The following is a 12,616-nucleotide window of genomic DNA, read 5'->3' as shown; positions in this document are numbered from 1 at the left end:
TATAATCTCTTTGAAATGAAAGCTTAGATTCTGTAGGCATCCTATTGACCACAGGCACGACACTTTCTCAGGGTGCTCGGGACTGTAAGCCATTGTTACTCCTCTGCCTTAGCAAGCGAGCGCTTTGCTGGAGCTTAATCTGTGTATGTCAGCTCCCTGCCACACCGGTCTGTCCACCTGACCAGCAAACTCCTCGAGAACCTGCCAGTCTTAACCTCCCCTTCCAGGTAACGTTCAGTTAACCCCAGTTCCTGAACTCCCCGGAAGAGTGTTTCTCTTCAGAATCCAGCCCCTCTCACTGGACACTCACAGAAATTACCAAGCTTGCTGCCTCCAAAGAGGCAAAATATACACTAGCCCAGGGGTCCCCAACGTGGTGCCCGCGGGCGCCATGGAGCCCGCCGGGGTGTCTAAGTGCACCCGTGTACTGGCTGGCGGACGAGCATTCGCCGAAATGCCGCCGACAAGCAGCGTCATCCAGAGGCGTCGGATGACACGGTCCTCCGTGGCTCGTCGTCTGGTGCCCGCCAGACGAAAAAGGTTGGGGACCACTGCACTAGCCTGTTGGCTCAGCTGAGGACACACTCTTTACCTTAATACACAACACTGAGACAGTTTATAGTAAAACTAAGCATATGTTTATTAATAAAGAATACAAATGTATGTGATACTAAACAATAGAAAGAGACAGGTATGGTTACAAACAAAAATAACATACATTTTACTGACTAAAACTTAACTTTAGCAAGCTACAATCTTTGTCTAAACAGTTTACATCAAGTTATCAGCATCCCCAGTCCTTCAGACAGGAGGGCCTAATATTCACAGAATCAGAGGATGCTGTTTCTTTGACCCCTATGCGAGGGATAACAAGAGAGGCCCCTTTTCTTCCCTCTTATAGCCCAGAAAGCCTTTAAAATGTATTCTTTGAAAAGAACCCAGATAAAGTTCCTCTCCCCTGCTGTTTGTTCTCTGGGGTGCAGGTACTAAGCCTGTTCTTCATCCTGTGCTTAATTTGCTTTTTTGATTGGCTTGATCACTTTGTTTACTTTAGATGCAAATGTACTTCTATTGACCTTTGCTCATAATCAAGCCATGCGGTTCTCATATCCCTCTGTTAACCTGGTCCATGCTGACAGGTAAATCCACATTCCTTTGTCTAGGGCAAGCGTGTTTATCAACTGCCTCCAAAACACATTTTAAGAACATATTTCAAGCGCACATATATAACTCTGTATACACAACCCCTACATACATCACACGATGATATTCATGACCAGCATGTCACCAATTTTCATGATACCTTACAAGACACTGTCTGGCTAAATATTCTGACAATGTACAGGGTGAGCCTTTTGCCAGTTGGTATAAAAGAGGCTCTTAGGGTCACAATAGGTGAGTGGGTTTTTTAAGCTCTGCCTTACAGCTCTTTAAATTTTTCCTCTCCCTACTTAAAAGGCATCCCTTGACCCTGCCCTAACCACTGTCCTGCCTGTAGCCTTTCCTTTCTCAATAAAGAGCTTGAGACCATCACCGTCACAACTACCCAAGTACCCTTCCTCACAATACCCTCCTGAGGTTTGGCCTGGGTATAGCACAGAATTCCCATTCTGTCACTCAACTTCCAAATTTTCACTGAAGACTCCTCCTCTCCAGGTTCAGTACAGCCTCTGACACTGGATAATTCCAGGCTCCTGAACATCCAACTTAGGTTCCATCCAGCCATGGTTCCACACTTATATCTAATGGCTCTCTCCTAATAGTGACAACTCCTCTGCACCTCTTTCACTCTCCACTCACTGTAATTTCCTACCTAATCCCAATTTCTTTCATACATCCCTTAAACCTTAACCACTACTTTTATGCTGATAATACTAAACAGTAACATTTCTTGAAAAACATTTCTTCTTTCTTCATCCTCTCTGCCTCTTGACCAAGGAAAACTTGTGGTTATCACTAAACTTTTCAGTTAAATGCCTCAGACAAGAAGTCTTGGGCAAGAAGAGCATTCTCAAACATGACCCTCTCTCTCCAGTCATCCTCTCAACTCACACCTTCCATTTGCTGCCTTTGGATGTAATCATGGTATCTTCCTGACCCCGAACTTTCCTCTTATTATTCATCTGACTGGAGCACCTAGGAGACCTAATCCTGCAGCAGGAGCCCACTGTGCAAGGTGCTGTACAAATACAGACCAAAAAGACATTCCCTACTCAAAGAGAGAGAATCTCTTCCTGCATCACCACTTCCACATTACCCAGCTACGCTACTGTCTTGACTCCACTTCTAGGCCTTCATCTCCTCTCACTTGTTCTATGGCCTCCTTCAAGTGTCAACCCTCCAAACCCAAGCATATGCAGCAGAATGCCCTCCTTCTCATATGTACAAATAAGCATGACCATGTAATTCCATCCTCAAACAAGTCCATTGGTTCTCCAATCATTTTAGGATACAACTCAAGTTAACCTTTGTTGTAAATCCTTCTATGGAGTTGCACCAACTTCTGCTCACTTTCTTATAACACCTGCTTCATCTCTTAATTTTACTATTGTTGGTGAAGGACTTTTTCCTCTGCAAATCCAGCTGCCTGGAACAACCTTCCTTTATACTTTGGGGACAGCTCTCTGATTTGGAATATAGCAAGCCACCTTGTGGGCAGAGCCAGGAGGACAACACCCCGCACACCGGAAGCAGATGGGCGGGACAGGAAGAGGAAGTATAAAAGGCCAGCCCAGCAGCTCAGTTGGGAGGGAGCTGCCGAGGGAGACAGACACATCTTCCCTGCTGCTGGAGTGGAATCCCGAGAACCATGGCTGACCTGAGGGTCTGCACGAGCTTCCCGAGACCCTGGCCCCTCCCAACACCGAGGAGCTGCTACCGCCACCCTTGGCGGTATATCCCAAGCAGACTGAGGACGACCCCTGGACACAGGTACACCCGAGGGGGAGAGTAGGAAGCAGCCCAGGGAAACCTGACAACAGTCTGGTTGAGAGCTGGCCTGATACAAGGTCAGTGTGTTGCAGGCCACTCCCTCTCCTTAAGCCAGGAGGCCTGCACTCCTCGGACATCTCTGCTGGAGCCCCAGAGCCTGTGCGTGGTGCTCACCTCTGCCAGAGCCTCACAGATGGTATTTGGGCTACAGCTCTGCCTGACTGTAGGCCAGAGCCCTGATTGTTTACGGCCTCACCCTGCTTGAGGGCTGGGCTTATACTTGCTACAGCTCTGCCTGACTGCAGGCCAAGGCCCTGACTGTTTACTGTCCCGCCCTGCTTGAGGGCTGGACTTCAAACATAGTACCACTCTGTCCTGACCGCCAGCCAGAGCCCAGACTGTTTGCGGCCCTTCCCTGCTTGAAGACCAGGGCCCATCGAGCACTGCTAATTTCCCCCTCTTTGTTTTGAGTGTAATCTAGCAGACCAGACTGCAAGGAGGCATGGCCCGCCTCAGAGGCAGGCACGGAGGGATGGCCATGACCGCCTATATGGACACTGGTTCATCCCGTCTCCTACAAACTTCTACATGACTTTCTGATCAACGTTCATCTTCATTTACAAGAACTGAACGCATGATATGATGCACATGTGTTTGAGCAGGACTACAAAATAAGCGAGTGTCTGCTGCAAAATCAGAGAAGTCTCAAAATCATGCCTAGCATGACCATATCTTCATAATATCAACTTATATGGTGATAAAGGGCCAGTGTTTTCTTTTAACCACTTGCATACCATATCTCCCTGACATGTGACCACTCCAGTTAGATAAGTGAAGCAGCACCGCTTTTGATATATGGGATGTCAAACCACAGCCTACAGCAGGGGTAGTCAATAGGCAGACCACGGGCTAAATCCAGACTGCCAAACACTTTTGAACAGACACCAAAATCTTTTTATTTACTTTTTTTTTTTTATCATTATTTTCTCTGGAGTCTGGACCTTGACTATACCTTGACCAAGAAATATGAACCTTGACAAAAAATAACTGACTGCCCCTGGTCTATGGCATTCAACATCAGTTACATGGCCAACAGCTACCCTCATGTTTAATACTGAGATGAGAAGGCTCCAAGACTAGATGTCTGCATGCAGTGCTCAATCTTAAGATGCGCAACGACTTCTTGCATGTTGCGATCTGTAGTTTCCACAGGCTGCACTTCCACATTAAAAGAGGGCAGCTGCAACCTGTTCTTTTATGCATGTGACCTTTGAGCTCTTGCCAATGCAGCCTTTGACTGGATAAAGTTTGGATACCCCAATGTGCATCCAAATAACTAAACAATTATACTTTTTCTTCTGCCCTCAGATCCACAGGGCACAAGAATTATGGCAATTTACTAAGAGAAAAGCAAAGCTGCAAGCTGTTGCTTCAGGGTCGTAGGCAAGGAGATGGCCAATGGAGTTGCTACAGCAAGTGTTCCCAAAAGAGATTTGGTTTTGGAAGTCTTTAATCTGAAAGATTTTACACATCATGAGAATTGCTTAAGGAAATCAAATCTCAAGTTCTTCAATCTTATTTCTACACTTGCCGAGTCTCACCATTTCAGAGCACCAGACTGACTTCCGAGAGCCCAGAAAGGCTTCGCTGAAATTCAATACATTTATATTGAGTTAAGCATTTGGTGAATTTGATTTTGGCTTCCTTCACTGTCTGTATAATGACACCTGTTACACAGACTGTACAGCATTTCTATCACGCTTTAGGGTACAAATCAGTAAAAATTAAGAGTTTACTAAACCCTTATTCCTTTATATAGCACTGCCATCAACCACTTTGTCTTTATCTTAAAAAAAATACTGCAAACAGGGAGCTGTATGGCTCACACTATTAATGGGACACAATTTTTCACCTCTGGGCTGCTGGTACAAATCTAGCTCAAATCAGTAGCGACTAGCAGCTCAGACTATCTGACAAATGTTTAACGAATTATGCAAATTAGTTTAGGGGCACTTGGGTTGAGAACTCATCACAAAAACTTAGTCACCAACGCTGTCATTTAGTGACCGTTTTGTGGCAGAAATCGCAGGAGAGGGGAAAACCTGAATGGGCCATAGCGAGTGAGCTCCACTCTCCCCACTAGAGATGGTTCCTCTAAGTCAAGGTTGAGGCATTAAGGAGATGCTTATACTTCAAATGCCTATGCTATGCCTCCCCACAGAGGACTTCACATAAGAGATTTAAAGCTCACATTACCTCTTATCTTAGATTCTTCTTTATTCTCTTCTTATTTGGTCTAGTGTGATTTGGATACCTTGGTCTAAATTTTGTGGGTGTCTCAAACAGCCTCCAGCACTCACTGTGGGACTGGATCTTACTTCTCTTCCATGCCTAGTCAAGGCTTTACATCTCCCCTTCATCCTAATACAAACTGCCTCAGGTTCCCAGTCTTGAGCCACTTCTCCATATCTTGTCTCCCTATGGGAGAACTCAATGCTGGATCAGAAATCACTTTTCAGAGAGGACATCTAACTTTACATCTCCCTCAGTTCATTCTCTTCATTTACCTTATTTCTTGGTCTGTCAGCTCAAATCTACAGCATAAGAACGGCCATACTGGTTCAGACCAAAGGTCCATCTAGCCCAGTATCCTGTCCTCTGACAGTGACCAATGTCAGGTGCCCCAGAGGGAATGAACAGAACAGGTAATCATCAAGTGATCCATCCCCTGTCGCCCATTTCCAGCTTCTGGCAAACAGAGGCTAGGGACAACATCCCTAGCAAATAGCCATTGATGCTTTTATATATCCTCCGTGAATGTATCTAGGTTTTTTTTTAACCCCGTAATAGTCTTTCCCTTCACAACATCCTCTGGCACGGGTTGACTGTGCGTTGTGTGGAAAAAATATTTGCTTTTGTTTGTTTTAAACCTGCTGCCTATTATTTTCATTTGGTGACCACTAGTACGTGTGTTATGGGAAGGAGTAAATAACACTTGTTTACTTTCTCCACACCAGTCATGGTTTTATAGACCTCTAGCATATCCCCCCTTACTCGTCTCTTTTCCCAGTCTTATTAATCTCTCCTCATATGAAAGCCATTCCATACCTCTAATCATTTTTGTTGCCCTTTTCCAATTCCAATATATCTTTTTTGAGGTGGGGTGACCACATCTGCATGCAGTATTCAAGGTGTGGGCGTACCATGGATTTATATAGAGGCAATATATTTTTTGTCTTATTATCTATCCCTTTTTTAATGCTTCCCAATATTGTTAGCTTTTTTGAATGCTGCTACACATTGAGTGGTTTGTTTTTTCCAGAGAACTATCCATGACTCCAAGATCTCATAATTTCCTATTAAATGTTTTCAAGACTAACTTCTTCCTTGTGGGTAGAATTGCCTCTAATCTCATGCCATGCATTTATTCCCCTCTTCCTCCTTTATACATACACAAATCAACCTTATGTCTCTCTGAGGCTATCCATCACCTTAACTTACACTCCCAAAACCACAAAATTTGGAGACATCCTGGACCATTAACCTTTTTCCTCTCATCTGCAAGTCATCCAATACCATCCTCAGAATACACTCACTGCTGAAATCTTTATTTATGCTTTCATCACTTCTTGTCTCAATATTTATCAATGTCTTTTTGTAGGCTTACACTCAACTTCAGGAGGTCAGAATTTTGCATCCAGACTATTCTCTCCTTTCAGGAAGCATGACTATATTACCCCATCTTTCACCATGATTACTGGCTTCAAGTCCATCACCAACTGAAAACTCCCCTCCTAGCTTTCATAACTAGGGACTTGTTGCACCCAATCACTGTCATAACCACTTAAAGTCATTCCGCTCCTCCAGTCTTTGCTACCTTTCAGTCCTCTCTTTCAAACTTCCCAACACTGCAAGTGACTCTCAAGTTGACCTGTGTCTTCCCTTTACAACACCTCAGCCATTTTTTTTTTTTATCTTGCCTTCATCACTTCCTGTTTGATATAGAACATTGTTTTACAGATGCTGGAGCTCAGATGCTCAAAACACACCCCGAGAGGCCAAATACACTTTTCAAAGTCTTAAATACTGCCTATGGCCCATTTCTCAACTGCTTGGTGAGGATCAAAGCTGATCAGCTATAGGTTTTTAAATCACTGGTAAATTCAAAACATGAAGTTTCTATTCCTTTGTTGAGGAAGTACAAATATCATAGTCATCTGTACTTAGCATTTATGTCAATTTTAATACAAATTGGGTGTGGGCTTCAGACTGCTTGCCAACTGCTAATATTTCACTCATTCATCAGAGTTTAGGTACCCTTAATTATACTGCCTTTCCTCATCTCTGCACTTTCTGTGCCCCTCACTGAGATAACATTTACTCATCTTTACTGCTTTTATATTTCTACTATTGTTTTTCTCTCTACCTGTCACTTTTCCCTTTCTACCTGCAAGATCTCTGTATCCAACTTAAGGTATTGGTCTTTCAACAAAGGTCTGAATATATCATACAGAAGGTGCTATCTAAAAATAAATTGCATACATGCTGAGGGGAGGGCCCAAGTGTATTATATATTATAACACTGATAAGATTTTACTAACTGGCATATAAACCACTCTCATTATGAGCAGCAGTTGGGAATCCAGCCTTAGGAGAAACATTTATTACCCTGGTATAACTGATCACTATAGATTAGAATGAAATTGAGTTAATGGCAAACTAACACGAGTAAAATAAGATAGTCTGTGTTCCATTCAGATTATCTAAAAATCCTCCTATACAGCAAGTGAATAAAATGCTGTGAGAACCTCACCCCAAACCATTGGATTTATTATGGAAAAGCAGCAATTTCAACCCTTATGCTCCCTGATGCAATCAAATTAGCTAGGAGTCAAGGTCAAAATCATCATTTAGGCAAGCCACAGGAGAGTCATTTATACTCTTTGCAAAGTAAAATACCCAACTGCAGCTCACTAATAGGCCAGTCTGGTGAGCATCAGGCACCTATTTTGATTTAATCATTTTACTGAGGAATTTTATAGTTACAGCGAAGTTACTCAGACAAGTGACACTGTAATAAGATGCACCTTGTTACCCTATGCGTCTGTACCCTCTGTTTTCAGTTTTAAACCCACTTAGTTTACAGACAAAACCTGCAGCTTTTACTGCCATCAGTACTGCAGAGGCAGTCTAGCTATGGAGGAGCAAGCTGTGTTCTATTTTGCTTCATGAATCAACAGGATTGCCAGCTCAGTTCTGATTCCAGAACCTTTATGTTGATAATGTTAAGAAGCAGAAAGAACACAGCTTGACATTCAGAAAGCAAGCTCTGCTTTCAGTACTGAAAGCTAGAAAAAAAGTTCACTTTCCATTTGTAAAATGAGCATTTATATTAATAAAAAAAATGTCAACTGTATAGTACCTTTCCTCAGAAGATTTCAATATGCTTCATAAGCAAATGTATGACAGGTGAGTATTAAATTGCTGTGCACACCTGTGTAAGTAAGTGTACACGCATTTCACAGATTTTGAAACCAAGTTGTAGCAATAAACCCACGGACACACAGTAAATCAACTGAGGAGTCTTGATTCTCACACCGCTACTCTTACCACACCACAATCACTAATGCCAACATTTCCAAAGTTTTCTGATTTTGGATACCTCATTTTATGACTGTCCAGTGTCAATTACCTTAAGCCTGATTTTTAAAGCTCTCACTCACTTCCAACTGAAGTCAAGGGGAGCTCACCTAATTAGTAAGTTGCAATTGGGAATTTTAATTTAAGACTAAATGATTGATGTGACTTTGACCTCTGAAAGTCTGGTCCAAGGTATCTTAAAAACGGAGATCCCCATAATCGGTGGCCACTTTTGAAAATTTGGGCCTACGTACAGAATTCTAAGATGTCAGAAGTAGCTACAAAAAAGTTAGCATGGATTTGGTGGCCGCAGGAACTCAGTATAGTGAAAATGAGGACAAACATTAAAGCACCAGGCTTAAGAAAAGGTTCTTAACTTTACTTACTCTTGTCCCAATTAAGTTAATGTGATTAAAGTTAAGCATGTGCATATATCTTCGTAGGATCAGGTCCTAAATGTTTATCATGTCATTTTGCTATTGATCAGATATTACGATCCCATCATTAAACTAAAACAGCATTGCAAAATCACTGAAGTCTACCAATTTAGGCACTTTTACCCACACACCCTTTACCATGGTGACGAGTGTGTTAATAATTATATCCTCATGCAAAGAAAAAGTATTTGCCTATGCAACTAGAATTTTGCAAGACCAAATTAATATATACTACTAACACTTCTAGAAAGAGAGAATAATGGAAAGGGGAAAAAAGAATTGGCTATTAACCCTCAGAGGTCATACCTACACTACAAAAAGAGTATGTTAAGCATGTTACATAATGTGTTAACACACGTTAAAATCCTAGTGTAGACAAGGTAAATTGTAGGTTTAACAGATTAGCCAGTCAAGATAAATCCTAACAGAGAGCATACGTTTCCAGCCAACGCATTAAAACTATAACTTATCCTGTCTACACCAGGATTTTAACATGCATTAATTATTAGTTAACATGTTTAAAATATGCTTTTTCCCTAGTGAAGACAAGGCCTGAAAGTCTTAAAGCCAAGCAAAGATATGTTTTACTACTGCATATTGCCTTAAAAGTTGCATACATTTGCTTTAAACGTTTGCTGTACCAAACGGACTGTGGATGTGTAAACTTAGTTTAATAAATGCAAAGACAACCCTTCAGTCACTGGAACAAACCCACGCACTAAAGGGATTGGAAAGCAGTAGCATTGCAGAAGGAGAAGGAACAGCATGTACTCCCAGACATCCTCATTCAACATCTCACTTCCTATAGCAACCACACAGATTCACAGCCCATAAACAATCCCACCGTGCTAGATTGGTGGTGGTTGGTTTTGCTCCTCCATGAATACTCTGCTTCTACTGCATGGAGGATCCGCTCCCTCTGGTTGGGTATTGTTTGTTTCCCTTATATCAGACCCTGTCTCTGCTGAGTTTAGAAGTACCTGGACACAGGGATGCAGAATTCTTCCCAGGCAGAAACTCTCACCACCCACATCAATACTCCCCCTCCACCTAGGAGATTTAGAAGGTCAAATATGTCATGATCCTTGACACACAAGATCCATCACCATGTTTTTCATCTTGTCAAGCAAGCACTGGTCCTTGAGAGGAAATATGAAGGAAAACAGGTGTCCTTCCCAAAGATGGCAGACTCCAAAAAGGGGATGAAGGAATAGGTTGATATCACATGGGGGGGATAAAGATAATGTGAGGTTACCTAAGAACAAAGACGACCAAGGAAGAAGATGGGAGGGAGGTACCAGATTATGTGTGCTCCACTCTTTCTCCAAGAGAGGGTGCACACGGCACAGTCTTCACCTGGGTACTCAGGGGTCTCTCCAAGGGCTGGATTAGTGGGTTTATCTGGAGTCTCTCTCTTCAGGGAGTTCAATGTCTCAGGTTCTAGTGCTTTTAGTCTCTCTAGGGAGAGATCAGGTGGGTCAGGTCCCCCAAACACTGGGTATGCTGTCAAGGGGTCACAAGGAAGGTCTCTCCAGAAGAATGGGAATTCTCTCTTACAGACAAAGAGATGAGCCCCAATCTTGAAGAAACAAAGCCCCCCCCCCATCCCAGCAAGCTGGCAAGGGAGGATCGCCATAGAGAACTGGGCTCTCTTACCTGAGAGGCTTGTGTGGGAGCCCCTTCATAGGGGCAAAGAGATACCTATCGGGTAAGAAGAGTTTCCCTCTCAAAGGATGAGAGTCCCTGTCCCACAGCATGCCTATAAAGGGGTCCCCCATCAAGGGGGTAGAGGTGCTTCTCCCAGGGGTCCCTGTAAGGGGTCCCACCTTAAGCAAATGGGGATTCTTGTAGGAAGGCAGCTCTGCATTAAGGGAATGCGGGTCTCCTCTCCCCGGGGTCTCAGTCATGGGGAACCCCCTTCCCTAGTGGGGTCCTGCATTAGGGGGTCCCCCTCCCCCACATTCAGGGGGCCGGTCCCCCCCCTCACGGTACCTTCTTGACGGTGCGGGGCGCCTCGGTGACGGTGCCGTCGGGGCTGACCATCGCCTCCCGCCCGGCGTCGCCATCCCCCCCGTCCCGGTGCCGGTGCTGCGGGTGGTGCGGGTCGCTCCTCTTCATGGCCGAAGCCTGCGGCACCTTGACGGCCCCGGGGGGGAGCCCGGCCGCGGGGAGCCCGGGGCAGCCGCTCACGGGAGGCCGCTCGGCCCCGCACCCCGCGCCGGGGGCCGCCGCCGCCTCACGCTCCCCGGCCGGGGCCGGCAGCGGGCAGGGCGCCCCGGCCACGCCGAGCCCCGGCGGGGGGAGAGGCCCCGGCTCGGCCGGGCGGGAGGGGGCGGCCGCCCCCTTGTCCCTGGGGCCGCCCAGCTCCTTGAGCTCCACGGCGGGGGCCGCCACCTGCACCGACATCGCCGCTGCTCGCTGCCTGCCTGCCTCCCTCCGGCTCCCTCAGACCCGGCCGCCCCCTCCCCTCACCGGCCGCCGCTGCGCGGGGCACCACGGGACATGGAGTTCGCCGCCGGGCCTGCGGAGCGGCGGCCGGGCCCGCCAGGACTACAGCTCCCGGCGTGCTCCGCGCCGAGCGCTCCGCCTCATGGCGGCGGGGAGCGCGGGGTGCCATGGGAGGTGTAGTCCTCACCTGCCCGGCGCTGCGGCTGGGGGTTCCGGTACAGCAGTAACGTGGGCGACTGGCGCAGGTCCCATTGCTCGCCTGTTTCCCCAAGCCCCAGCTGCATCCACTGAGCCATTCCCTAGGCCAGGCTTCTGGGTCCCTCCTTCCCCAAGGCTGCAGCTGCAAGAATTCCCACCAGCCCCTTGGCTTGTACCTCTTTCACACCCCACCTTCGTGGTGGGGTGTTTGGTTTTTTTTTGGGGGGGGGATTACTACATGTGCCTGTAAGGCCCAGATCTTGCTAACACAAAGCACATCTGTGCAGTCCCCTTAAAGTCCAACTATTCAAGTGAGTAAAGCTTGACTATTCGCAGAATGGGGCCCTACATTACAAACAATATATTTTTTTTAAAACACACCGTTATTTGTGTTGCAATCGTGCTTAGAGGCCTCGACCACAACTGAGCGAAGCACAGTACAGACAAATAGTTCCTGCCCCAAGCAGCTTACAGGCTAAATAGATAAGACAGTCAAAGTATAGGAGGGGAAACTGAGGCACACAAAGCCTTGCCCAAGGTCACGCAGCAGAGACAGGAATAGAAGATAGCGCTTCTGACTCCCAGAACCCATCACATAATATACTGTGCCACCTTAGCAGTGCTACAGACTTGGAGCCTCCTTGCCTGCAACAATATATCAACATCTGTTGGTGTTTTGTACAGAGGCAGGAACATCTGTTTTGAGGGAGACCCTGGTAACCTTCATCTGTCTACAAGGATACAGTTAGCAGCACTGAAACTTTTTTTCCTTTCAAAACAATGTTAGATAAATGTTATAAAATATTAGCTACCCAAAAGTTTTATTAACGGAGAGTCAGGGCTCCCTCGTGCCTTTCCAGAATGCTCAAGTTCAGCTACATTCCAAACCTTTGAAAACTAGGAAATGAAGCATTAAGGTAACGCAAACAAACTTCTGAAAACCACAAAATACAAAGTTAAGG

The 12,616-nt window shown here is 45.5% G+C and overlaps 1 protein-coding gene across 1 annotated transcript in view; it reads right to left on the bottom strand.

Annotated features, from left to right (window-relative positions):
- The window catches only part of AHCYL2 (adenosylhomocysteinase like 2), a 172,887-nt gene extending 161,473 nt beyond the window's left edge, over positions 1-11,414 (bottom strand). Inside the window, exon 1 of the mRNA XM_065402821.1 lies at positions 11,001-11,414. Within this exon, the coding sequence (XP_065258893.1) occupies positions 11,001-11,414 (414 nt within the window). The remainder of the gene's footprint in view (positions 1-11,000) is intronic.
- Positions 11,415-12,616: the final 1,202 nt, after the last annotated feature.

The sequence above is a fragment of the Emys orbicularis genome, chromosome 1 (assembly GCF_028017835.1).
Source record: "Emys orbicularis isolate rEmyOrb1 chromosome 1, rEmyOrb1.hap1, whole genome shotgun sequence".
Classification (NCBI taxonomy): domain Eukaryota; kingdom Metazoa; phylum Chordata; order Testudines; family Emydidae; genus Emys; species Emys orbicularis.
This window is presented reverse-complemented; position numbering and strand designations above follow the sequence as displayed.